This window comes from Mus musculus, chromosome 9, assembly GCF_000001635.26.
Source record: "Mus musculus strain C57BL/6J chromosome 9, GRCm38.p6 C57BL/6J".
Lineage (NCBI taxonomy): Eukaryota > Metazoa > Chordata > Mammalia > Rodentia > Muridae > Mus > Mus musculus.
The window spans coordinates 83,097,935-83,125,903 of record NC_000075.6 but is presented as its reverse complement, the minus strand read 5'-3'; the positions used below and the strand labels follow the sequence as shown (position 1 = coordinate 83,125,903).

The 27,969-nt window shown below is 42.4% G+C and overlaps 1 protein-coding gene and 2 long non-coding RNA genes across 15 annotated transcripts in view; 1 reads left to right on the top strand and 2 right to left on the bottom strand.

The window, feature by feature from the left end:
- The window catches only part of Hmgn3 (high mobility group nucleosomal binding domain 3), a 37,417-nt gene extending 21,455 nt beyond the window's left edge, over nucleotides 1–15,962 (top strand). Inside the window, exons 2-7 of one of the 4 annotated variants that reach the window (XM_006511591.4) lie at nucleotides 5,481–5,531; nucleotides 11,102–11,131; nucleotides 13,634–13,684; nucleotides 14,798–14,911; nucleotides 15,030–15,213; nucleotides 15,475–15,962. In XM_006511591.4, the coding sequence (XP_006511654.1) occupies nucleotides 5,481–5,531; nucleotides 11,102–11,131; nucleotides 13,634–13,684; nucleotides 14,798–14,911; nucleotides 15,030–15,164 (381 nt within the window). In that variant the 3' untranslated portion in view covers nucleotides 15,165–15,213; nucleotides 15,475–15,962. Of the gene's footprint in view, nucleotides 1–5,480; nucleotides 5,532–11,101; nucleotides 11,132–13,633; nucleotides 13,685–14,797; nucleotides 14,912–15,029 lie in introns of all 4 variants that reach the window. The other 3 variants (XM_006511590.4, NM_175074.2, NM_026122.4) reach the window with 3 other exon arrangements.
- On the bottom strand, nucleotides 128–27,767 carry Gm2065. Of its 10 annotated transcripts, none has more exons than XR_003948194.1 (6): nucleotides 27,662–27,767; nucleotides 27,128–27,211; nucleotides 7,889–10,970; nucleotides 5,568–5,770; nucleotides 3,390–3,730; nucleotides 128–1,552 (listed from the first exon to the last, which is right to left on the bottom strand). It is a non-coding gene; the product is annotated as a predicted gene 2065 (long non-coding RNA). The 10 variants fall into 10 exon arrangements; XR_003948191.1 differs by lacking the exon at nucleotides 3,390–3,730 and having other exon boundaries at nucleotides 7,889–10,299; nucleotides 10,877–10,970; XR_003948189.1 differs by lacking the exon at nucleotides 3,390–3,730.
- LOC115486417 lies at nucleotides 19,925–25,400 on the bottom strand. The gene is made up of 2 exons (XR_870955.3): nucleotides 25,171–25,400; nucleotides 19,925–20,054 (listed from the first exon to the last, which is right to left on the bottom strand). It is a non-coding gene; the product is annotated as an uncharacterized LOC115486417 (long non-coding RNA).
- Nucleotides 27,768–27,969: the final 202 nt, after the last annotated feature.

Genomic DNA, 27,969 nt, shown 5'->3' with positions numbered 1-27,969 from the left:
CACCCTTTGCAGAGAAGAAGAGGAAAAAGTGTTCATTCTGGCTTTAGCACTTCACGTCAGGGAGAAAGGTGTGTCCGCCCTGATAAGTGGCCATATAGCACACCATTGCTGTCCTGACAAATTGTTACCCTGGGCTCTAACAGTAGCAAACGGATACAGTAATTTATCTGGGTGTAGCACATCAGCATGGAGGAAGCCTGTCTTCAGTTAAGAAGTCATCCCTCCCACTGTAAGGCTAATGTTCTAGTGAACCCCCTGTGCCATTTGCTTCTTAGCTCCCTTAGAACTTCTTAGGGCATGGAACAAATGTCTGGGATTAGGACAGCTGAGTCGCATGCTGGTGCCCATCCGATTCCTGCTCGGCTCAGTTTGGAGAGGGTGACGCCGTTCAGCTCCAGCCACACAGCAAAGTGTCTCGCTTCAGTGCTTCTGCCTAAGCCTGTGTCCTGATCCAGTCATTGGGAAGCTAGTGATCCCCCTGTCTCTGATTTAACACAAGCTAAACTCTCACTGGTGCCTCGACGTACCAAACCCTCTGTTGTGCCCACCTCCTAACCATCCTGCAAATCGTCAACCTTCCTTGCTAGTACTAGGGCACCTAGGAGCTGAGGGGCCTCGTGGAAATGCACAAGACCTTTGTTTGCCCATGATTCTCATACTCCTGAGTGCTCTTGGTCCTCACCAGATTCATAGAAGCCTGGCAATGAAGCAAGAACCTAATTGCTTTGGAATTCCTTGCAGCCCATGAAATGCTCCCCACCCTACTGGAAATCTAATCCTGTCTCCTTTCTTCATCCTTACTGCGCAGACTCTTTGGTGTAATCTGTTTCAGTTCCATCACACTGTGCCCTCCTCCTTCCTGATCCAGCCCCACAGCCAAGTTACAGCGGTGAAGCATGCTATAAGACATCCAGTAATGATGGCCTTCCCAAAACAGTACACCTGCTCATTGTGAGCAACAGGATCACAGCCACTTACAGAGAATCTGGATATAAAGAAGTGTGTGCAACTTTAAGGCTCTGTTAAATGCAGTTTCACATCTTGTAATCCAAAGATTCTTCAAGATCACCCGTACCTTCTGTTGTATAACACAGTAGTCGAGTTCATGAGCTCATTTCTCTAACCTCTGGCTTAGTTGTAATAACTTAGTTGTTCCCTTTAAGTTACATGTCATTGGTAAGTCATTCATGGGGGTGGAGGTTGAGCCTCTGACTGAGTTGCTGGACACGGCTCTTGATGCCAAGATTCAAGGCATAGTGTTGAGCCCACAGCCTGTATTCAGGCCACTGAAGCACATTGAACCCCAGAGAAAACATCAGGTGCTAACTGGAAAATGACTGAGCTTGATAAAATAATGCCCCTGTGGAGAGACTGTCAAAGCCACCAGCCTTGTCTGGAGTTGGAGTTTGTCACATCCGTAGCCATACAGTTTACTCATGGGAAAGCGTTGACAATTTCATTCTTCATGCCTGTTTAATGCCGTGTCTTTTGTTGCATCTAATATAAACATCATTAGGTCTGTATTTAAAGATTGATGTCTTGATGATATTACCTGCATAGAACATTGAAAGTAATGTTAGCATTCTGTTTATATAATAGTAATATATACAGTCTTAGTTTCTGTTGCTCTGGTTAACACTATGACCAAAGGTAACTTGGGGGAGGAAAGGGTTTGTTTCACCTTATAACTCCATTGCTGAAAGAAGTCAGGGCCAGGATGGGAACCCGGAGGCTGAAGCCATGGAAGATGCTGCTTACTGGTGTCCTTGCTCAGCGGGTTTTTTATACAACTCAGGATGACTTGCCCCAGGTTGGCACTACCCACAGTGGAGTGGGCACACATCTACCATTAATCACATCAATGTGGAAGTACTCCACAGGCTAGTGCATAGGAAAACCTCATGGGGACATTTTCTCAGCAGAGGTACCCTCTTTTCAAATGACACTTATCTATGACATGTTAAAAAACTAACCAGAATATGTTTATACTTATATACATTTCTTTAATAGCAGTGTAATGGTTTCTTAGATGTTTATCAGTTCCAAGCAGAGAACATCCCTGATTGATGATGACTGAGAGGCCTGACAGCAAATATGGATGGACAGAAGCATTGAGTTTGCAACGCTGGAAATACGGAAACCAAGGACCTCTATAGAAACACTGTCATTCTGTGCTCAGACTTGGCTGGGGTGTTGCTATCTAGAACTTGGCTAACAGATACAACACACGGCCTGTGAAGCTGCCCTTCTTGTACAAGGATGGAGAACAGAAGAGAGAGCATTGTGTGTCCCTTCAGGGCAGGGGAGGTTCTATTTGGAGGAGAAAACAATTAGTCAACTGTGGGAAATCGACTTTGGCCTTGTAGGTGAGGAAGCTTCTGAACACAGGGACGGATAAGCCAAGTGTAACAGCTAGATCAGGGACCGAGAGGGTTCCCTCTGACCTTTGCCTTGAAACGTCTTGTTTTTCCCCAAAGTGACTATGCATTTCCTACATTTTACTTACTATTTTATAACCTAAGATTTTTAGAAAATTATTATTTTATGTGGACCTCCATTCTTTTATCGTAAGCCTATTTTAATCTCACTGTGTTAATAGTTAAATAGTTTATTTTGGGGACTTATTTTTACTATTTATTTATATGTCTTGAGTATGTATTTACGCACTGTGTGTACACACCCGTGGAGGCCAGAAGAGAGCAGCGGATGCCCTACAACTGGAGTTGCAGGTGGTTCTGGGCCAGCCAGCATGAGCGATGGGAACTGAACTCAGCTCCCGTGGAAGAGCAGCAAATGCTCTTAATCACCGAGTCGACTCAGAAAAGAGTTTCAGATCCCCTGGAACTGGAATTAAAGGCAGTTGTGAGCCACTGATGTGGGTGCTCAGGTTTGAACTATCAGAGGCGTGTGCAGTGCTGCCTCAAGAGATACATCACAATCTGAAGACAAATTAGCTGAGAGCGACAGGGCACCTGACCACCATGCTGAGGCTGAGCATGGTAAAGATGCTGGAATTGATGGCAGAGAAATAAAGGATAAATTTATCAAAACATATTGAGGAATGGTCTAGAGATCAAAGCAAATATGAGATGAAAATATGCTTGTGTTTGACTAGGGCTTTGTTGAGTATAACTATATTATTATTGTTATTTATTTTTATTATTTGAGAATTCCATACATATGTATTGTAATTACATCACTTCTATCCCTTCCTCTTCCTGTCCTGTGTTCTCTCCTTTTCCTCTCAAATTTATGCTTCATTATTATATATTCATAGGTATATATAAATGCAACCTAATAAGGCTATTTACTGTTGCTCGTATATGTAATGTATTCAGGTGTTTGATAACCTACTAAAGGTTCAACTCTAGGGAATAATGAATCTCCACCTTTTGGTAGCCATCAATTGCCTATAACTCTTCATCTCGAGGGGTGTAGGGCCTTGTGTGATCTTTCAGTCCACGTTGGCATGTTGGCTGGTGGTATCATCTTCTTAAGGCCTGTGCTGTTAATATTTCACAGGTTCAGCATCCTTGTCATGTATAGAGAAACTGTCGGGTAACAGACATCTTGGCCCTCAGGCTTTTACAGTCTTTTTGCCTTCTCTTCCACAGTCTTCCTAGAGGTTTAGGGATAGTGGTTGTAGTTGTATCCATTTGGTTGAACACCCCTCAGTCAGCTATTCTGTGCATTTTGACCAGCTGTGGCTTTTCATGCTGGTCTCCATCTGCTTCAAAGAACAGATGAGGATTGAAACCTACACTTGTCTGGGTAAAAGGATAAGTATTTAGAATACACTTGGAAATGACACTGATTTATGAACGTGGTAGTAGCTTCTCCCATATGATTCATAACCGAGTTAACCATGTGTTTCCAGTACTGGGCACGATTTCCCTCCTGTTAAACAGAGCATAACTACATCTAATTAGGCAGCTGTTGGTTGCTACCAAGCTATGCATGAGTGCCGCTATTGCACCTTTATGGGTATCCTGCCATGCTGGTTATTCTGGTGGTTCCTAGGTGTCATAGCTGGGTAGGACTATAATTTTCTCCCTGGACCACTTGTTGAGAACCGTCAGGAACTTTAAGAGCTAACCCTCAGGGAGGAGGTTCCAGGTCAGTTCCAGAAGGATTCCTTCCAGACTTATGTCTGAAATATGTGCTTTATTCAGCAATAAGATCTTACCTTCAAGTTCTAGAATGCAAGCAAGGGTATTGCCAATAGGCTTTATGGGGAAGGGGGATTACATGGACTCTCTTGACTAATAACGGGAAGGGAGGTTTCCTATGCCTGGAACTGGGACCTTTGTCTCACAGTCTGTGACTCTTCATGGGAGTATTACGGCCTCAAGTAATGCCGTGTGTGTGTGTGTGTGTGTGTGTGTGTGTGTGTGTGTGTGTGTGTTACATGTATAAAATATCTGCATCAAATAATGTTTCACTGTAGCTTTTAAAAACATCTTTCCTGTTGTTTATCCCTCCTCTCTCCTCTCTGTATTGCCTCTGTCCCTCCCTCCCCCAGGTAGTTTCCACCCCCTCCCCATTCTTCCCATCTCCCCCTTCATGGCACCTTCATCCTCCTGTCCCCCTTTCTAAAGGGACAAAGCAACTAGAACAGGGAGGTGATCAAGGTGTGGATCCCAGGTAGTCTGCACCACTGCCTAATGAGTCCTAGATTCATTACAGAGAAGTGAAAAGCGCTTAAGATACATGTGCATTGCAAAGAAGTGTGCACAGCAGTTCTTTTCCCATTTCTGTTTTAAAACTAAGATAGGAGGTGGAGAGGTGGCTCAGCAGTTAAAGCTATTCTTCCAGAGGACTGGAGTTCAATTCCCACCATTCATGTCATCACCTATGGGTGGCTTCACAACCTCCTCTAACTGCCTTCAGTGGCTTCCTTACATACCAGCATGCATGTTCACATACCCAGAGAAAATTTTTTAAAAGTAGGACAATTAAACAGCTAAATGTGTGTGTGTGTGTGTGTGTGTGTGTGTGTGTGTGTGTGTGTGTGTGTGTGTAAAATATACACCTTGGGACTAGGGAGATAGGTAAGTGGATATAGTGCTTGCTATAAAAATATGAAGACTTGAGTTTGGATCACCAGCACCTATATAAAGGCCAGGCACGGCTGCATCTATCTGTAATCCCGCTCAGAGGCAGAGATATGCAATCCCAGAAGCTCATTGGGTACCCAGCCTCAACAAACCAACTTGCTTCAAGTTCACTGAGGGACCCTATTTCAAAAATAGTGTGAAAAGCCATAGAGGAAGACACCCACTGCTGATCTCTGGCTTTCATCCTTGCACACGAAGGGCAAGTACACATGCAAACACACATGCATGCCCACTACACACACTCTTGAAATATGCACTTAATAAAAGTACTTTCTTGAAAACTATGTTGTTTTATCTGTTCCTGGGATCCATATTAGGCGATTTCAAATTTAAATCTAATGCACTGAAATGTTTTCTTTCTAGTCTCCCGAGAACACAGAGGGCAAAGATGGAACCAAGCTAACTAAGCAGGAGGTAAGCAAGCCTTTGACATCCCTACATGAGACTTACCATTGAATGTTTCGTGTTGTCTGCATGTGAAGGAATGCCATTACAAGTAAGTCTGCTATGGCTAACATCAGAGGTCAGAGTCCGCATGCAGTTTCACGTGGCTTAGGCATGTTCCATTGAATACTCTGATAAGGTATTTTCCTGTATTTGTGTTTCTGCATGTTGGTCTTGCTGTCTGTCAAAGTAGGTATTGAGAATTCCTTCTGGGGAGAGAGCAAGATAATAGGTAAATTCATCAAGGAGAACAGAGCCCGCTTCTTATAACAAGAAAATGAAAGGTTGTTGATTTTGTAGATTTTCTGCTCCAATGAATGAATTATGAGTTCCTGTTTTTGATTCTGAGTATTTACCTAAGAGGATTCATCTCTAAAGACAAAAGTATGAAACGATCCACAATATGTCAAAATATTAAAGCTTTTTTTAAGTAAGGAAATTCTTAAGATACTCAAATAAATAATTAGTCCATGAATTAAAGTTGCTTTGTATTAAAATACAGAAACCTGAGAAAGGGTTAAGAACTTGTAAGACATGCTTATGTCTCACCCGTGATAGAGATACCAAAGGAGATATCTTAAAAACTCAGAAGTGAGATATGCATGTGTGATGACAGCTGCTCCCTTTTGCAGAGAGCTTCCCAGTGTGTGGAAAACTTCAGCTCTTACACTTGAACATATAAACTAAGAGGGGTCACAAGAGAGCACAACCAATATACAGCTACAGATCCTTTGATGGTGATTCATATTATGGTTAATAATTCAGAGGAATTCATCTTGATACCCAGGTCCCTGCATAAGCTTGGTACTGGGAAAATCATTTCTGCCACGGGAAAAAAAAATCTTTAAGAGAAGCTATAATGTAAAACCAAAACCACCTGCCCTTATCAGCCACGTACCAACTAGGAACTGTTGGAGGTAATCAGTACCAACCAGGAACTGTTGGAGGTAATCAATCATGAAATCAGAAATCTACAGTTGAGTCACCACCCATGCTAGAGCCAACTAAAACTTGATGAACATGCAGAAAATGGCAAGACATAGTTTTTAGAACAGTGGGTGAAGTGTTTGGATTTAGGTACACACACACACACACACACACACACACACACACACACACTGCATTTGGGTTTTTCTCTGCGGGCTGACAATTAACTTGGTCATTCAGAAACCCTTAAGACCATTGCTCAGAGAAAACATTTGACTGCAGAAAGCCTTCCCAGTCCTTCTGTGCCAGAAGCAAATCCTACTGGCTGGGGTCCACACAAAAGGTAAACAGGAGTTTTGTGTGTACAAATTAGGTATGTTAGTTAGCCCAAGGATTCTCATGTCTGATGCTTTTCTATTTTTTTTTTATTTACCATTTTATATTTTATATTTCTTATATTATTCCTAACAAAAATATTGTATGGACAATGCCTTTTTAAAAACCTGTTATTCAAGCCAAGGCTAGATTAAGACTCATCAAGTGCCTTGAGGACATCCACTGTCATTTGAAAGGTAAAGGTCAGTGGTTAGCTCGATTGTTGACTAACACTCAGAACTGCCAGACGCACCCTGATCCCACCCCTACCCACAGCCAAGTGAAATTCAGCTCAAACTGAAGTTTCCAGTATGTTGTTTCTTATGTCAACCAGGATGAACAGATACGGTTACAAAGGAAGCTCTTCTTTTGAAGATTTCCCACTCTGGCTATGGTATTTGGAGGGCATTGTACACAGAGCCCCGAACGTCAGGAAACTTGGACTTAAACAGTGTATCGTGATCATTACGCTCTGCCACTTACAAAGGCTTTATGTCCATTCTTGCGTGTGGTCTGTTCAATAACCCTAAGAAGCTTGCCCAGTCTCTTCTCTCTCTGTGGTGGTGGAGATGGGACCCAGCCCCTTTTATCTACATGCTCGGCTTTACCACTGTACTATACCCCTTCCTAAGAAGCATTCCTTATCAAAAATGTACGAGCACCTACAAATGTTCCCACCACGATTCCAGGCCCCATGGGTCCCACAGCGAAAAGCCAGCAGAACTTGGCCTTCCTAAAACCTCCATTTTAGGATGGAAAAGAAAGGAAAGTAAAATGATAGGATATTTACTGTTAAAAGAGAAAGAGCGAGGGGGCAGGACGGGGGTAAGGGGGAAGAGCGCGACTGTCAGAGCCGAGCTGGGTTAGATAGCAGACAGTGGATGCAGTGATCCCTATTTTATCTCAAGGAGAAGTGTTCTTAAAGAAATAATAAAATTTTCTCCTCCAAATGTCACAACTTTTAATCAGCAGAAGCAGGGAGAACACCTGAGGTCCCAGATCCCAGATCCGTGTTCGCCACCCACCTTTTGTGCGGTGCTTCAGTCAAGTGACCCTGTTCCTAGTTCTTCATCTTCTCCGTTGCCCCAGCCAGGGCTGTCCTTCTTTCTCTCTGTCTCCCAGCGTTGAAAAGGAAAGGACGCTCTTGCTGAATTTCTCGGTTTTTGTTTTGTTTTTGAGAATCAAAAGCAGCTTGGCTTTTAAGCTTTGCTTTAAAAGAGCACACTGAGGCTCAGAAGCAAAGGGGCATCTTGTGAAAATAAGTTTGAAGCAATAATCTGCAAAGTCCAGCGAGTCTGCCTGGATCTCGCTCTCCCTTTGAACTTAGTGCGGGTAGATGTGTGTGCTGCGTTTGCAGCCAGGATGTTGAAACAGACCCAGTGTCTTTCAGATGTGGGCCATTGGTCAGTCAATAATGCTTACTAGATTCGTCCAATGTCTCCAGTATCTATAAACCACAGTGACCCAGCAGCCTAAAACCCTTCATTCCTTGTACGAGAGTCATTATTTCTGCAACTTTTTCCTATGATTTCTCACTTAATCAACAAATTAATAGAAATTTTATAACGCCTGCCCCCCCCCCCCAGTTCTACCAAGTAAAGGCTGAGCCTTAAATGAATATTTCAAATGCTTTAAATGTTTTAAAGGGGAATAAATAGCAGTCTAGTCTGTTTCGTATCCCATAAATTTAGTCCAATCATTTATAGATGTTAAGGCCGTGGAAGCCGATGGAACTTTCCAGGAAGGTACCCACACTTGCATGCGAAAGCGTAGTGCTGACTGAGTGAAATGTTAGTCTCAGCCTTCACTGCAGGGAAAGAAGAAAACCCAGTGTAGTGATTACTGGAAAGGAAGTTTTTAAAGAGTCTTTTTTTTTTTTATGACACAGAAGAGCTAGTAAATTTTAGGTAGGAAGCCATAAAATGATTTTATGGTAAAACGACTACTTTTTGGAGTCTGGCTGACTTGGATAGCCTATAGAGACTGTTGGCGTATCAATTTCCCAAGCGTTTCTTTTGGACCGCTCATCCTGACTCTCTAAATTAAGCCTGTGGGTCAGTCCACTGGAGGCCCGGCCTATGAGCAACGTTGCGACAAGTCCATCCTGCTGGAAAGCCTGTTCTGCATGTTCAAGAGTTGGCAGGGCAAGGCGAGGGTTTGCAGCTGCGAAATCCTTCACATGACTTTTTTTAACCTCTCTATAATAAAAGTTTGTAACAGCAGCTGGTTGGCAAATGGACAGTCATGTATAATGGTTAGAGCATCTGGCCCCTTTCTGTAAATGATAATCTGTGGTTTTCTGGCGCTTGCTTCTTCCATTTGCCTCAACACTTAGTAAGGATCCGCACTAGGCATTGGCAGTACTGAAGTAGAAAAAGATGGCGCTGTATGGTAGGAAACTGCAGTGACTGCCGAAGGGAAGCCAACAGAGTGCTTGTGGGTTGACAGGCAAGCAGGGCAGGATTTGGGTAAAGTTTATTTGCTTCTCTCTTTCAAGGAGGCTGACACTCTGCCCTGTGGACATTGTTGCTTCCCCTGATGTACTTGCTAGATGGCGGGAGTATGTTTTTGCTGCCATACAGGAGCTTCAGACTTGACCTTTGTGGTAACTGAGGGATAGATAATCTTCTAGTCTTCCATAGTCAGAAACCATGTTGAAGAACAAGCACAGGACATACATGTTTTTGCGAAGTTTAAGTGGGACTATTGTCTTTTCTTCAGCAATACTCAACGTGGTTGACCATCCTGAGAAAGGAATCACAGAATTTGGGTCCTGTCTCCTAGGAACTTGTGGGTGTGATGTCTCAAATGCACCCAGGAGAATCCTAGCAGGCACCTTGGTGTTTCCTGTGGAGAATCCCTCATGATTCTTCTTTCCTGACCACAGTTGTGCCTCGAGCTGTGTGCTGTTATGTCCTATTCTGGGTGGTGACTATGTCCCAGGCACGACTTCCTATTCTTTGCACATTCTGTTAGCTGGACTTATGTCCAGCTCTAATTGTTCATTGAGACCGCAGGGTTAAAATTATTCATGGATGCTCTGGCCCTTCATTTCCTTCTGTGGTTTAAAGAATGTAGCTTCTCATGGGACTTTCACCAAGGAAATTTTTTGCTATGGCAATGTCAAGAACTGTTTCTTCCAGTGTGACCTGGACCACTGACCTAGACTGACCATGGCACAGATTCAAGAATTTCTCCAATTCTTCTCAATCATGACATGAGGTCCAACTAACCATTTTTGCTGACCCAGTTAAGAAAAATTATTTGAAGCATTTAAATTAGCAAAATGAGTCAAGAGTCTTCATAAACCAATGTGAGTCATGGAAACACTCGAATTCATTTATTCAGCAAATATTCTGGGATGTGTGGGGTAGTATCTACTGTTCGACCAGAGATGGAGAAGAGAGTAAAAGGACCAGGAAGTATAGAGTCAAACCTGCAGAGAAAGCCAGTTTTAGTTTTAGGATGTTAAATCCCTTCCTTTGCCCAGAACAAGTAGGTCCTCCTGCGTAGTTAAGAGTGTCATCTTTGTGTGCTGGATGCTTGTGTTATGTTGTATTTTCTTTAGGATGACATTGGCTGTTAACTGATAAATCCTCGAAAGGTTTTCTGAAGAGAAAAAAAACTAACTAAATTCAATATCTATCTCATTGATTTTCTAAATGTTTGAAATGAAGAGATTAGTGAAACCTGTTTTAAGTAGGTAATTGTGTTGGTTTTGTTCTGGGCTTGAAAAGAACAGAACAATACAAAGCAAACAAACAAACAAACAAATAAACAAACAACCTTTCTTACCTGTGTGAGATTCACAGGCACTGTTTTCCAGCATGGCAGAGGTGGGAGGGTACTATGTTAGTTCTGTGGTGATTACATCAGTCTCTTACTAGCTCTCAGCTTTTGGTTCCGTTTTAAAGAGAGCATTTTTAAGATAATTCAGTGTTCTCATGTCAATTTATCACAAAAGAAGTGACTGTGGTGTAGGGTGGAGCCAGGATTCCTCCTTTCCCTCTTACCTGGGAGAAGCCACTCGATGAAAGGTGAGCCTGTATCCTGTAGCCCTCGTTCTCTGGAGTGCCTGGTGGGCTTGGCATGTTTCATGGTGCTAACCTGTTAAGTATGATGGCAGTCTTACATTGCATTCTTTCAACAAAGTAGAATATATCAAGAATGAATTTTTACAACTAACATGGATGTTTAAAATACAAAAAAAAAAAATTTTTTTTCCTATTCTTTTGTAGCCCACAAGACGGTCGGCCAGGTTGTCCGCGGTAAGTCCTCAGAGCCCCTTGTTGTCGCTTCTGAAGAATGTGTGCTCCCTTATCTAAAGCAAAAGGATGATTACCTGGCATTTTCTTTGAGTCTCTTTTCCTTTTAGGAAGTACTTAGGGGTCGTAATTTCCAGCAGATCTGACCCATATTGCCGAGCAATTCACTTGATTATCTGTGTCAGTGAGAAACAGTGGCCAGGACCATCATCAAGTATATAAAACCCATGCAGGTTGGCACTGCTAGATCCCGTAGACAAGCTAGTACATTAAGGGAATCCTGATTTCCAAATTCTGCACCTGTTAATGTTGAAATGGATCCGGAGTGTAGATTCTCTGCCCACAACCCACACTAGTGTGCATTTCACTCCTGGATCTGAATGTCCCTAAATGTCCGTACACTTCAGCTGTATCCAGTCCTGGGTTATCGTAAAGGAGTGTCACTTTTACCTTGTCTCATGGGGTCTTCTCCAGTTGGCCATGGCCAGGAGGGGATGGGGACGATTCCAGAGCTAGGATGGAGAGGTGAGACTGAGCCTGTGCTCCAGCTCTGAGCCAGCCTGCGTGCGCTGCTCTCTGGCCCTCAGTTCTTCCTCATTCTATAACAAGCAGAGCAGCCGGACTCTGCGTGTCTAGAGGGTTTTGCCTCCAGGCTGCCTTCTCAAAATAAAGAACTGGGGAAACTTTCACTGGCAGTGAACCATCCCCACTGAACGTCACAGGTGCTGCTGAGAGCATGTGGAAGTGGCTGTTCACACCACGCAGGAGTTGAAGGGTTTCAGTCACGTGAGTCCGTAGAACAGCAGTGTCAATCACCAGAGAGACTAAAGGGATGCTGCAAGTAGCAAGCCAGCAAGGGAGTGTGCCCCCCCCCCCCCACACACACACGCATACACACTGTGCAGTCCAGCACTGGAAAGCGGAGGCAGGAGGAGTCCTGAGGCAAGCAGTCCAGCCACTTGTGGAGAGTGGTTGAGGAACACCCCCCGACATTGTGCTTTAGCAAGCACACGAGTTCTTGTCCCCTCTCTCTCTCTCTCTCTCCCTCCCTCTCCCCCTACCCCCTCCCTCACACACAGAGTCTTAGTTTCTTAGTACTATTTTGATAACACTGAATGCTGAACCAGAATAAAAGGTCTATCTCACAGAAAATGATATAAGTGGAAACAATTTGCTAACAACCACAGAAACATACACTGATCTGTCAAAACTTACAGTGATGAATTTTAAAGTTAAGAAGATGTAGGAGCCAGGAAAGCTTCAGTATTTGAAAAGCAGACTGAAGATTTAGAGGGATAAGAAGACTAATAAAAATTTTCTTACTTTTCAAGCTCAACTTTTTTTTTTTAAATTTCATTTGAAAGGGCGTTTCTTTTTTCTTTTCCTTTTTAAAAGAAATATTGTTGGTACATTTATTTACTTGTGTGTGAGGGTGTCAGAGGAGGCAGTTTTTCTCTTTCCATCCTGTGTGCCTCAGGGATAAAACTCAGGTCATCATGCTTAGCAGCAAATATCTTTTCCTGCTGTCTCACTAGCCCTCCTATTTGGTTCGTTTTGAGACTGTGTCTCACCCTGTCGCCCAGGCTGGCCTCAACCTGGTAACCATCTCCTGCTTCAGTGTCCTGAATGCTGGGGGTTACCAGAGTGAGTGACCATGTCTGGCTTTATTTCTAACAGCTGGTCCTTTGGAACCAAACTGTCTCCAATTAAATTTTATACATAAAGGCTATATTGAATATGATCTCCAAATCTTTTACAGATACTGGGGGGGGGGGCACACATTTTTCTTCACAGGGATACACTAGACAGTGTTTTCTATTTTTTAAAACATTCTTTTAGATCTCAGAGAGATGTACACATTTTAAACCTTTATTGGAGAAATATTTGACCTAGAACACCCACAGAAAAAATCTTAACTCTAATAGCCAGACAGACATGTTGCTGCATTTATATTCTTAATAAAAAGCCCCAGAGATAAATGAACCCGGTGTCTTGTGTTAAATTCTTACCTTACGCTGACTTTGAAGGGATGAGACAAGAGGCTTGGCTACAGAACCAGAAATCTGTGTCAGGAGGAGGGGTTTGGATAAGGCTTTGAAGACCATCACAGGGCCCCTCCTTGATGACCGACAGATGGTGGCCTCTGCCTGTGATTCGCTGTAGATACTAGTTGGTCAGTAAGGCCACTGAGAGCAAACTCATCCAGCCGTTTAGCCAGGGCCAGATTTTCTCCTTTTGCTGTGGAGTTTTGAAAAGAGGAACTACAGATATCAAAAAGAGAAACTTAACCCTGCCCAGGAGAGCTCTACTGGACCAGAGCCTAATGAGTCAGCTTTCCTTCCCATCTGCAAACCTGGGACGAAAATAGTACCTGATACTGAAAGGACCATACCCCAAATGAACAGAGCCACCGTCAGAGCCCATGGCTGTCTCAGCCCGTTTGTCTTCGTTTTGGTGCTAATGGCATCCGTTTCAATATTTGTATAATTTAAATTATTTCTGCAGAAACCTGTTCCACCAAAACCGGAGTCTAAACCAAGAAAAACATCAGCTAAGGTAAGAGGTATTCCCCTCTTCCCTCCCTTGGCTTTCTAAACAATTAGTAAATTATAATCCTGTGCCTACAAATATCACCTGAGGAGAGATCCTGTTTAATGAGTCACGCTAAAATATACAGACTAGAGAATTGTCCCCACATTTGTGGGCAACATTTTACACGTTAGTGGGAATGTGTTTTGCATTTGGTCAGTGAGGTGCAGGGGGCACAGCAAGTTTCTCTGAACATCCTGTGTGAACAGCCTGGCAGTTCCCCCAGAGAGTACAGTAAATCACAAGGCAGTCTGGTGAGAGCTGGCCGTGGACCCCATTGCTGCCACCAGCACCAAATGTCAGAGGTGGGGGTCACAGCCTCATAGAACTACTAGGAGATGGCCATTCCCATGACTAGCAATAAAAATACAATCATTTACTCTAGCAAGTAGTGAACACTAGCCTGACATTGTGAAACATGTTCTGGATGTTTTATTTAGTCAGCCCCAGCTCAGTCTACTCTATTGAAATAGATAGGAATAGCCTGTTTAGGAGGAGAACTGAAGTTTGTTACTGCCCATGAATTCAGCCACAATGACTATCCTGTGCTGTATGTTCCCCCCAAGGCACCCAAACTCTCTAAAATTGTGTGTGGTAGTGAATACAGTTTCCTAAACAGGGCTCACCACTGTGGTGCCGGCATAAAATGAGCAACTTCTCTCCATCTGGGCCTTTATTTTAAATACCTTTCTAGTTGTGTAAGATCTACGACACCACATGACTAGTCACACTGGACAGCAACAGAGAAATCCGGCCTCTGGTGGGTGGGTTTCCCCCGCAGGCTTTTCCCCTTTTACCAGGCCCTATGGCTGCCCTCGCCACAGCAAAACCAGTCATAGCAGAAATGTCCCTGGAGCTATCGACACCTGAGCCAGTCACCATGTTCCCACAGAATAGAAGTGCTGATGGGGTCAGCAGGTAGCCCAGGTGAAAAAGCCAGCTTGGGCCCCCACTTCCCGCCAAGGCCCCAGTGGTAGCCACCATGGTGTCTGGCTGAGTTCCAGCAGGTGCCCCTTGGTGTTCGTGAACATCACGCTGTGCCTATTGTGTTTTCTGTTTCCCTGTGCTCCGATCCCTTAGAAAGAACCTGGAACAAAGATTAGCAGAGGTGCTAAGGGGAAGAAGGAAGAAAAGCAGGAAGCTGGAGAGGAAGGTACTGCACCATCTGCAAATGGTGACACTAAAGTTGAAGAGGTACTTTCCACAAACACCTCCCACTGACCGAATCAGTGTCTTAAGAAACTGCTCAACCCTTCAGCTCTGGATAGCACGCTCACAATGTCTCTCTTTATCGCCTGTAATGTTACTGCAGATCCACGTCTCTCGTTCAACTGTTAATGTCTCAGCCTGCAGAAGTCCCCCACCCAGCACACTGTCAGTAAAGGGGCAGATTGAAACAGTGAGAGTTAAGGGTACAGTAGACATTCTGCATGCTTGCAGTGACTAGAATCAGAGAGTAGCGTGCTGTTTCTTATCATGCACACGGGAGCGCGCAGGTAAGGCTTCTGTGGTTGTTTAAATAGCAGAAAAATAGCAACCAGTGCTGCAGAGTGTTGCATAAGGCCTTCCTGCCTTGTCTGTCCAGCCAGAGTTGGAGTGTGTTTTCAAGTAGAGCTGGAAGCAAAGCCAAGGGGGCCAAATGCTCAAGTGTGTTCTTGGTGGGTGGACTTGCCTTTGCTTCTACTTGGTTTTCTGGTAACTAGTTGTCCTCTTTCTTCCTTCCTTCCTTCTTTCCTTCCTTTCTTTCTTATTCACAGGCACAGAGAACTGAATCTATAGAAAAGGAGGGAGAGTGAATTGTCGTGGAAAACTAGGGTCGATTTCACGTACCTCTCGGGACAACTTTTAAAAGCTATTTTTACCAAGTATTTTGTAAATGCTAATTTTTTAGGACTCTATTAGTCAGCATAAAATCTATATGAAGAAGATGGACATTTTATCCTCTTATGGTGATGTTTTTTGGAAATTTCCATCATCCTCAAGTCACGCAAATACCAATTTCACATCGGAGCTGCGTGTGAAATGGATTCAGCATTCCGCGCCCTTGCTTTACAATTTTAGTCCTGTGCAGACTGTGGTGTTTTTACTGAGCGTATTTGAATTTTTTCATGCAATTTTTCTAGAGCAATAATCAGTGGTGCTTTTGTGCCTAGGTTTTATGTGATTTTAATGAAATATGGATAGTTGTGGCCACCTGCTGACTATTTGTGGTTTAAAATAAAAAGGTTTTCTTGTCTGCAAAATATCCACCTGTTTGTGTCTTTACTAAATGTAAGAAGTGATTCATTTGATTAATGCAGACAACGTAAGGATTATCCGCAGCTGGCACCATGACGTTATCTCTAAGAAGTCGGACAGCACTGACTCATAGTTTTCTGGAATTTTAACATTATTTCATAAAACATGTGTGACTGCTAGGTTAGGGGAATTACATCCATCTCACTTTGTAACCGGAATGGTCAGTAAGTCATGGTTGCTGTGTATAATAAACCTTAATGGAATACCAACCTTGTTAAAGTTCCTAAAAACAAGATAGAGTTCTGCTAAACCATAACTTGAAAAATAAATAAATCAAAATAAGCTGGGTAGGGTAGCACTTGTGAGGAGCAGGTAGATCTCTGAGAGTTTGAGGTCAACCTGTTCTACAGAGCCAGTCCCAGGCCAGTCAGAGCTGCATAGTGAGACTCTCTGTGTGTGTGTCTCTGTGTGTCTCTGTGTGTGTCTCTGTGTATGTGAGTATTGGTGTGTATGGGCTCATCTTTTTAATGTCTCCCACTTTCAGAGTAGCACCACGTCAGATTTATGTAACAGTGCTTTCCTGTCTATGAGGACCTCAGGGCTGTGAAGGCTCTTGGTCCCATACAGTCACACTGGCTGCAGTGTGTGTCAGCCTCAGAGAAACACTGGCCAGGATGTTGTTAGAATTCCTCCGCAGGTGAGGAAAATGGGAGTGTGGGACATGATGGAAGGGGAGAATCCAGCCTTGCCTTACTGATTTTTAAATAATGTCTGTCTGTGGAAAGGCCTAGCAGTGGCAGGAACCAAGAGAGTTATTCTAAATGAAGCTTATTGTTAACGGTCCCCAAATGTGAGCCCCATCCCCAGAAAGCTGACTGCTCAGGATTTTGCTTCGATGGAAACATCTTGTAAGGTGGAAAATAGTGGCTGCATTGCTGAGAGACCTATGTAAAGAGATTCTTGGTGCTCAAGACTGCACATGTCCACAAAACAAGGCCCCCTCCCCCAGCAAGCATTTTGGACTAAGCACTTAAAACTTCTGTCATTTGTCCTAAATCTGTCATCAACCCCAGCCACATTCTGTTAAGGATAATCTCGTATCTGGTATTCCTTGAGTTCTTATTATGAACCGTGCCTTAATTCATGGGCTTGGGTTATGCTGAAAGCTGCTTCCCCTCAGGGAAAAACATCTGCTCCCCCATGGGTACTTTAAGAAAAGTATGTTCGACATTCTGTTAATGCACAATTGAAGCACTTTGCTGGCTAGTGTCCAATTCAGAACTGGACTAGGATGCCCATAAATTTACTTTTTAAGAATTATAAGAGGATACAGATGATTTAAAAAATACTAGACACTACAGTCATACACAGAGAAGTGAATGTGTGTTTTCCTTTCCTTGTTCCTGTGTCTCAGAGGCAGTCACTGTGCATTTGTTTTATATATATATGTGTGTGTGTGTGTGTGTGTGTGTGTGTGTATGTGTGTGTGTATATACATATATTATATATATTATATGTAATGTATATGTGTATGTGTGTGTATATATATATTATATATATGTAATGTATATGTGTATGTGTGTGTGTGTGTGTGTGTGTGTGTTGTTTTTAAAAGTAGGAATTTTACTAGGTTTTACTTTATTCAGCTAGTAAAGTATTATTGAAGATAGATCTCTCCGGCTCTATTTCTAAGGCTGTAAGCAATGTACACAATAATACCCTAGTCACAGAATGTTTAAATCAAAAAAAAAATACATTTGACATTTTTGATTTGCCAAAAAATGACACTAATTTCCACCCAGCCAAGAAAATATGAACACCATGAGTCTTCGCTTTTCGAGCATCGCACTTTGTTCACGCTAGTGAATGAGAAGCATCCTCTGTTGCTTCCATTCTAACTTGGTGATGTTTAATATCCATTTAAATCACTTCTAAATGCTCCACTTTTGTCTATCTTTCTGTTGAGATGTTGGCTATTCCTCATAATCATCATCAGTGGTATGTGTCTAAGAGTGTGGGCATCTTCACCCGCTCTTTCACAACTTCTATGAATAGATACCAGATTGACTTCACAGCCACAGATTGGTTCCCTAGCACCTGAAGACTCATGTACACTGTGCCACAGGAAGGAAACACTGCCTGAGGCCACATGCCCCTGTAGGAATGCCCCCTCCATGCCCACTCCCACTCTGTGAATACACATTAAAAAGCAGTCCCCCTTCCCTGCAGACTGCTTGTGTGTTAATCTGGTAGAAATGGCGACAACTCTGTGACTCTTTAATGACTGAGTCAAACAGCGCCCAGTGTAGTTGAATTGTATTCTGTGTACAATCATGAGTGGTAAACTGCATACTTAGAACTCTCCCTTGCAGTTGCCCAGTGGACTCTAATGGAGTTAGAGTGGCCTTTTTAGAGGCACACAGCCCTAACGTTCCCAGTTACTTGTTCTGTGATGAAGCAACTCATATACCAGGATTTAACAATAGGGAGACACTCTTGAGTGTGCATTTACATAAATGATACTTCTGAAACGATGTAAAATGATTTGTTTTTCTTTCCAAGTTTCACAAGACTTTGCTCTCCTGCCTACATGTAGAAATGCTGTTCTTTAGTTAGCTGAACAGGGTTAGGGGAGCCTCCTGAGCTAAGCTTCTCGCATGTTAATGTCTTTGAGTGTTTTTCTCTTAAGCATGGATTCCAAACTGCATTGTTTTCTATTAGTTTATTCAGAACATTGACTTTTAAGTCTCAGATAATTATAGTGATTAAAATAATAGCCAGAATACATTCAATGTCCTGTAATAAGTACTGCATATAAATTATTAATTTGGGAGATGATTTATGAGTTCTGTAATATCATGTTCTATCCTTTAGTAAAAAATAAACCAAGTTTCCCCAGCATTAAGTGGAGGCTCTGGCTCCCTTTAAGCTGCATAATGCCTCTCACTCCTCACGGGAGAAGAGGAAGTTTTAGAAAGTCCAGTTTAAGAATGAGCTTGTATGTCAAAGTTTCTGACCTTTGAATGGGTAAGATTTCTTGGGTATGAAACCAAAAGCACAAAGAAATCAAATAAAAGATAATTTGAATGACATCTAAATGTAAACCTTTAGGATAACAAATACAGCCCACAGCGTGGGAGAAAACATTCCAGATTTCCTATCTCATATGGGTCTGGTTCCAAAATATGTAATAATCTTAGATCCTAAGATACATTTTAAAGAAAAAAAAAGACACTTTGGTGGAAACCCTAACAGTGGATCTGGTGTCTGTTCCTGACCCTTTTGCCTATGCATAGGACCCTTTTATTTCTACTGGTTTGCCTCGTTCAGCCTTGATGGTATGTGCCTGGTCTTATGGTAGTGATGTAGTGTTTAGTTGATGTCCCGGGGAGGCCTGTTCTTTTCTGAAGGGAGAGAATGGGAGGAGAGCAGGGAAGGGAAACTGGGATTTAATATATAAGAGAAAATCAATTTAAAAAAATAAAACACTTTAAAGATAGAAAGATGACTTAAATAGACATTTCTTAGAACATACAAAGGTCATAGGCCTCTGAAGGGATGATCCGTGTCCTACTTAGGGTTTCTGTTGCTGTGATGAAATGCCCTGACCAAAGCAACTTGGGAAGGACAGGGTTTATTTATCTGGCTTTCCAAATCACTGTTCATCAAAAAGGATACCAGGACAGGAGCTCACACAGCGCAGGAACCTGGAGACAGAAGCTGAAGTACAGACCATGGAGGAGTGCTGTTTACTGGCTTGTTTAGCCTGTTTTCATGTAGAACCTACAACCACCAGCCCATGGATGACACCACCCACCATGTGTTGGGCCCTCCCGTGTCAATCATTCATTAAGAAAATGCCCTACATAAAACTAACCAGGACAGTCGCCATCATGACTCCTGAAGGAAAGTGTGGCTCTAAATCACAGTGTAATCCAGCAAAGGAAGAAACAAGTGCAGGAGAGAGTGTGGAGAAGTAGGAGCATTTACTGCTGGGTGAGATGTAAAAATGCTGCAGGCTTTTGGGGGAAAAGTTTGGTCTCCTCAGAGAGAGTTCAACATGGAGTTAGCAGGCATCAGTTCCACTCCTGGGTCTGACCTGAAGAGAATGGAAAACATGTTCAGACAAAATGGCGTGTCTGAGTTTTTGTAGTAGAATATCTCCTTATAATTCCCCAGTGGACCAATCCACATGTCTGTCAATTTATGAAAAGATAAAAAATAAAGGCTATAAACTATTATAGTATGCAGATGTAAAGAGGACTATCCTATCACACAGTGGACCCTGGAAGCATTGTGCCATGTTTAAAAAAAAAAAAAAAAGACACGCATTTAAGCTTTTGAAGCAGGCTCAGTTAAAAAGAGGCCTCAGGCTTCCCCTGAAAGACGTTACACTACAAAGATCAGGCTGTGATACCCAAGATACAATTCACAGACCAAATGAAGCTCAAGAAGAAGGAGTATCCATGGAAGTATGGATACTCCAGTCCTTCTTAGAAGGGGGAACAAAATACCCATGGAAGGAGTTACAAAGACAAACTGTGGAGCAAGGACTGAAGAAACGACCATCCAGAGACTGCCCTACGAGGGGATCCATCTCATATACAATCACCAAACCCAGACACTATTGTGGATGCCAAAAGTGCTTGCTGATAAAGCTGTATCCTAAGAGGCTCTGCCAGTGCCTGACAAATACAGAGGTGGATGCTCTCAGCCAACCATTGGACTGAGCACAGGGTCCCCAATGGACAAGCTAGAGAAAGGACTGAAGGTACTGAACAAGCTTGCAGCCCCATAGGAGGAGCAACAATAGGAACCAACCAGTAAGCGTAGAGCCTCAGGGACTAAACTACCAACCAAAGAATGCACATGGAGGGACCCATGGCTCCAGACTCATATGTAGCAGAGGATGGCCTTGTCGGTCATCAATGAGAGGAGAGGCCCTTTGTCCTAAGAAGGCTCGATGCCCCAGTATAGGGGAATGCCAGGACAGGGAAGCGGGAGTGGGGGGGGGGGAGTGACCAGTGGGAGGGGAGATGGGATAGGGGATTTTCAGAGGGGAAACCAGAAAAGGGGGTAACATTTGAAATGTAAATAAAAAAGAATATCTAATAGAAAAAAGGGAGAGAGAGAAAAGGCAGAATTGTCCCATTCTGCCTGTGTCTCTTGAGTGTTGGGAGCAAATACACATGCTGAACTAAATGTTGTCTTCAGTGGACAGGGAAGAAAGATGCTCACAACCACTGCTGTATCCACCTCATTCAGTTCCTCTTTATATAAAGACTTTGACAACATCAATGCCACACTTTAAGAGCATCTTTCTGTTAATTGTGGTCCTGTTCTTGTGGCAATATTTATTTAGCCTGTGTATGTACACATTCACTTAGGATCTAGCATCAATTTTTTCCTATAAATACATACTGTGATTTGTGATAACTTTCATTTTAGGTCATAAAGTACTTAACTAGTGAACGGAATAGTCCCTTAGAGATAGTCTACCTGGACCTAGATAAATGGGCCTCATGAGTTTCTTGAAGCCTGGCCATAAACTTGGAAGATGGGGTCATCTGCCCCCTCTCTGATATGCCTTAAATTTCTCCTTAAAATATGACTAAGTAAGAGCTTCTCAGGTTGACAAAAGGAGTTGTCACCAAGACCTAGCTGTACTGGTCTATGTCTAAAATACCGCTTGGAAGGTAGAGGCAGGAGGATTAGGAGTTCAGGGCCAGCCTATATTTATTTCAATCTTAACATTTTAAAAGATTCATTTATTCTTATTTGTGTATATGTGCTTCTGTGTCTTTGTGTGTGTGCATATGTGTATAGGTGGCTACACAGGCCAGGAGAGCGATCAGATCCTCTAGAGCTGGAGTTTCGAGCAATTATGAGCTACCCAGTGTGGGTGCCAGCAATTGAACCTGCTCTTCTGTAAGAGCAGTGTACACAATCGCTGAGTCATCTCTCCAGCTCCACAAAGGACTCTTTAGCTGCTGAGTCACTTCCAGTCATTAGTCCCAGTTCTCTTAGGACTCAGACATATGAATTAAGTCAATTCTGCTTTCTCAAGCATCTGAAAATCTCATCCTCCTATATGAAACACTGCCACTCATCCATCCATTCTCAGAAATTATGGTAGGATACACAGTTTTCTTTTTAAGTGTGCTGTATTTAAATAAGTCTTTCGAATTCAGATCTTTGAGAAACAAGAGGGTTTTGTTTTGTTTTGTTTTGTTTTGTTTGAAAAACAAACACATTCAGGTTAAACACAGGAAATGCCCATTTTCTTATTTTGAGCCTGCAAAAACTGGCTTCCAAGTGCCTATACCAACACTTTTCTCCAACCTCCGCCCTACGCCCACCTCACAATCATATCCTATCTTCTGTGAGTTCATCCCAAACTCTAGATAAAACATATTATTCTGGGCAGAGCACTCCAGGATTACATCAGAGTCTGTCTTTTATATTGTTAATAAAAATATAATGTCTGAATATCAGGCATTTTTCACCAGGACTACATACAATAGTGAGGTCAGTCTCCAAGAACTATGGGGCTTAGATTCTAGCAGAGAAGCCAACATTCATTACATAGTGACACAAATAATGCACATTTGCAGGAGCCATTATAGAATCCTAACCTCTTCCACACTAAACTCTGTCATTCCTCTAATGGATTTTATTTTCTAGGGCTATTATCTCATGGCCCTAACAGATGTTAGCCATAAACAAACCCACAGAAACTAAGTTAACTTTCAGAGTAACATTTTTAAAGTATTATTCATCTGGTTGCCATAAAGTACCTGCCAAAAAAAAAAAATGACAATTTGGGTTTGGCATGATAAAGGTTTAGTTGCACTTCCAATAAATAATTAACCCTATTTCTCGTGGCTTGTCTACTAGTGTCTTCTGGACTGGAAGGTTATAGTCTGCCACAAAAATGACCACAGGAATCTGAACAGCCGAACAGGTAAAAGAGCTTTCTGGTGAATGGAGCATAGGAGAGGGACTTCATGTATAGGAATCACAGAGCTAGGGCTGACCTTGGAGATGATGTGATGTATCCTTGGTTTTAGAGATGAGTTTCCTTTGGATTCCAAAAAAAAATTCCTTTTTCAAAGGCATTTGTGAGCATTTCTGGAGTAGGAACTAAGACAAAATAAGGGAATTTTTTAAATAATCGTTCGTATGGGCATGGTGGCACACTCTATTTCCAGCACATAGAAGATAGAGGCAGGAATATGAGGAGTCCAAGAACACCCTTAGCTATGGAGAAAATCCCAGGCCATTCTGCCATGATGATGATGATGGTGGTGGTGGTGATGATGATGAAGACTACAATGATGATAACAGTAAAAAAAAAAAATAATTCACTCTACTAGAATTTGGTGTGAGCAATTGGAAGTGAGTGAGTTTCTTAAAAACTGGTTTACTCTTTGCACCTGTTGGAGTTTGCCAATAACTAGCTATTCAGAGCACTGAGGAAGGAAAATCACAATACAGGATGACCCAGGTAACTTAGAGAGACCCTGTCCCAAAAGAAAATCACATGTTAAGTCCTAAGTTTAGTCTCCATTGCAGAAAAACAAACAAACAAAAAGATAGTTTGACCATCAATCAATAAATCCCTGGCTAGACTGGGTATGTCTTCCAGAAAAAACCACAACTCTAAGAGACATAATTCTTTGGCTTTGCTCTGAGGAGACAAGACAAGTCTTTGGTCATAGACCTTCCTGGGGTGTTTTGTAAGCTCCATATTAACTCATTAAAACTGAGATGAGATGGTACAAAATCCCCTGCCAATCAGCAAGTGCCTAAAGTGAACCCTGCACTGGGCTAGGGCAAACCATGATCACTTCCATCAATCACAGAGGGCCACAGAGGGCCACTTCTCCTTGCAAGTCCTTTCCTGTGAACAGAACACTCTGCTTCAGCCAGAAGCAACAGAGACTGCAGACTGAAATCTCAGAAACGATGAGTCTAAAGTCTTTCCTCGCTGTAGATGTTGAAGTCAGATATATTGTCATGGCAATGAGAAAAGTCATTGTCGACTCTATGACTCACCTCTTAGTCAGCACCTCACCCTTGAGGTGGTCCCTGGAGCTCACTGGTTGAATCCAAATTGCATACATATTGAAAACTATTGAACCAGAGAACCACCAATTGTTCAGGTGGCATACAAGCTCTTCCCAACAACCAGAGTGCACATTTTGATCAGAAAGACACAGAAATACCATGACTGGAATAGGGGGTGGGGGAGGAGCATTGTTGATGCTGAGAAGCAGTGGGAAGAAAGAATGACAGAATCCACCAGACTATACTGGCACACACCAAAACTCATGGCCTGGTACAACATTGTTTGTGGGCGTAGAGGCTAAGAATATGAGGCATGCACAGTCCTAGACTTGACTGAGGGAGAAATAAGAAGTCCAGTGTTTTCCTTTTGAGAGAAATAGGAATAGCAAAGGAGCACGGCAACTAACTGGGCCCCTCGTTAGCTCGTATTTCCCCTTTATTTAACATGCAGACTAGCCAGACTATTGCATGTTAGGATATTATTGTTAGCTGCCTAGTTAAGGACATCACAGTTATTAATATAAAGTGCATACCAGAGTATTTAAAAATATTAATGACTGTAAGAGCTGTTATTTATTTTCACATACCTTAACAAAAATATACACACACACACAGAAGTTTAGCATAATGTTGTTAGCCCTCCAGTAAAAAGGTATTTTTTACACTATTTTCTGTGTATTTGTACATTTTCATAATAAAAAAGAAGCTGAAAAAAATGCTGTGTTTTCATCTTCCTATAGAAGGAAACAAACAATTAAAATAACCATCATTCTTGTGGCAAATATTCAAAAAGAACCCACAAATTCTCCTGCCCTGCTGCTCCATGTCACAACACTATGTCCTGTAGGGGTCCTGCTCCACCATGTTCTCCCAGCCAAGCTACTCTCTCTGAGCTAGCCCCTGCTGCGTTTGTCCCAGACTCTGCAAGTTCTTCCTCAGCCATAAACCCATGTAGTCAGTGATCTCACATTCCAGTAACTAAATGGGACCACCAACCCTCTTGGTTGCATCTCACAACACCCAGTACCCCCGTAGAATCATAACTCGTAAAGCTTAATTAACCAATCAGATTTATGAATCAATAAAAACACAATTTACAAAATGCCAAATTATTTCAGAGCCATTTGATAATGATAAAAGCTAACCTTGTGAAGTCATAGATACTTGTGGCTGGTAAATGCTATGCAGGTCAGAAGCCATCTTGGTTCTTCTTCCTACCCTCTAAACTCTCCCTTGCTCTGCAACTCTTAGCTCTGCCCCATTTTCCCTGTCCAATCATAGACCTCCTCTGCACTAATGTGATTGGACAGGGAAAATCCTGAGACACATAAACAGTAACAGAATGCTTATCTGTGCCAACTATGTGATAATGATTTTGCCCAAAGTCAGGTTGGGGATGTAGCTCAGTTGGTCTAGTACTTGGCTAGCATAAATTAAGTCAGGGGTTTGATCACCATCATTGCAGCATATGGTAGTATACACACCTGTAATTCTAGTACTCAAAGGGTAGAGACGGGAAGATAAAAGTTTCAAGTTATTCTTGGATATATAAAGAATTTGAAGTCTCCGTTATGTGAGACCTTATCTTAAAAGGGGGAAATAAAGAAAAACAGGTGGGGGCATAAATTTGGCCTCAGGGAGCTGTCTAGTCTTTGTCTATAACTGACAGTTTGTGCTAACTTAGTTACACGTGGGCAGCCTCTGAGGTTGTGGGTATCAGTGTAGCCTCAGGGATCAGGAGACTTTGAATCAACCCAGCCTATGTGTCTCAATAAAAACCGTAAACACTACATCTCAGGTGAGCATTCCAGGTTGCCATACCCCATACATATTACCACACACTGATATTCCACCTTTCGTGAGTTCTTATTGTAGAGGCGTCATTTCATGTAATGATCAGTGGTCATGAATGAAATGAAACGGCTCTAACTAAGTTCTCTGTCCTTTCCAGAAAAGTGTCCAAATCGAGTGGTTTGGAAAATGTTTAGCTTGCAGAAGGTGTCAAAGTCTGCCCTCAGAACAGTCTCTGAGATTGTGCTTTTGAGTTCTTGCAATCTGACTAAGTCCTGGTATAAGCATTCTCTTTGGCGCCTTTGTATGAATAATGAATATCATATGTATATGAATGAATAATGAATATGAATAATATGAACATTAACGGTCATGATAAGTCTTACTGGTTTCCCTGCATTACAGATCTACCCTGAAAACATGATATTGCCCAGTATCACTCAGTGAATCAACAATAGAAGTAGAATTTAAACTCTTGACAGGCTGCTGCAGAACCTGTGTAATTAATAAGAAAAGAAATGTAGTTTGGAAATATAAGTGATGAGAATTCCTTGGTAGGTAGATCCAGGGAGTGCTGGAGGTTCAGCCCTGTCTCTTTTGCCCTCTAACTAGCTTGCTGTGTAATAACACATTTTCAGAATGAGACACTAAGCACAGAAATATCGTGCTCGCTGCAGGAGAGACGCAGTGGTGTTAGCAGCACACACATTGTTTTCCAAGGCCATTTAGTGGACTGATTAATTTTATAAAGAAACCCAAGAGCTTGAAGAGAATGGGCCTCTTCGTGAGCTCTTCCCTTACCCGAGTAGCCAACCCCTCACATTGTCTGAACATGCTAGCTCATAGCAAACTTGCTGTAAGATTCCAGTGGCCTGGGAAAATGCTGGAAAGGGGAGAGCAGCCCTGCACCTCTCTCCACTAATTGATAGTTGACAATAGTCCAAATCTAAATGGCATGGGCTTCAGAATTGCAAAACAGTGTGGTGAAATTGTCATGCTTGAGAGAAATTACATGAGGTAAGACCCATCCAATTATCACCGTTTCTATTTTTCTTCCCTTTGTGAAGTCAGAAGTGCTTCAGCCGGAGAGTTCTCAATTTAACAGAAAGCAGGTTCCAAGATTTTGCAAGCCGTTTGGTAATCGTTATAAACTGACTAGCTGAATCCGCATCGCAGAATGACATTACAAAATCCACACAAAAGCATACTATGCAGATGCAAGCAAGGAGTGTGAATGGCCCAATGCAGTAGCCACCAGGGCCGGGCATGGCTCTCTGAAAGTGTGCATTGATGTGTTAACAAGACCCTTACCCAGGCTGACGATACCACGCTTCTCTTGCCATGACCAGAATCCCGAAGGTGAGCAATTCATCACAGGGGAGAAATTCACCAATGCTAAGAACACATGAAAACAAGAGAAATTCAAGACCCCAAGCCCCTGGTGCCATTTTATTCTGCTCAACTGAGCCTAATGACTAAATAAATTCTTAAACAGTTTCAGTCTATGCCCTTCTGTGAGGTTCCTTGAGTAGCTCATACCTCAGCTACAGAAACAGTATCCAAAAAAAAGTCATAACTATGACTACTGTTCTTTAAGATGTTCTTTGTTCTGGCCCCTACCAGGGTTTCTCAATCATTAAAGAGCTTGATTGTAAAACACAATTGCATATTGTCCCAGAAGTCTGTTGTAAGAAAAATAAAATAAAAGTACGAATTTAAAACAAAAAAAAAAAACAAAAACAAGGAAGGAAACCAGCTAACAGTGTTTCCATATGTCTCTTTCTGTAAAACTAGAGTAATTAAACTGAACAAGACCCATGTAGAGGGAATAAAGTCAATCCAAACCTGTCTGTCTCTCCAATGAGTGAGTTCCATAAGACCATTCTGGAGACAGAGCAGGAAAACTGTGTTTCAAGCAAGTCCCAGCAAAGTGCGGTATCATGCCCTCGGTTTATTTTCATTCTGAGTTTTTGATTTCTGCATACTTTGAATTTTGCCTCAAGGGAAAAAGTTGAATTGGGACTCTGTGACCAGAATCCTTGGCCTGGAAGGCTGGCGCCTTCAGCCGTTTCTCATGCCAAGCGTTTGAGATTCCATTCCTATTCCAAATGCTGACAGGATCTTCCTTGCAAGTTCCTCTGAAAGAAATGAAT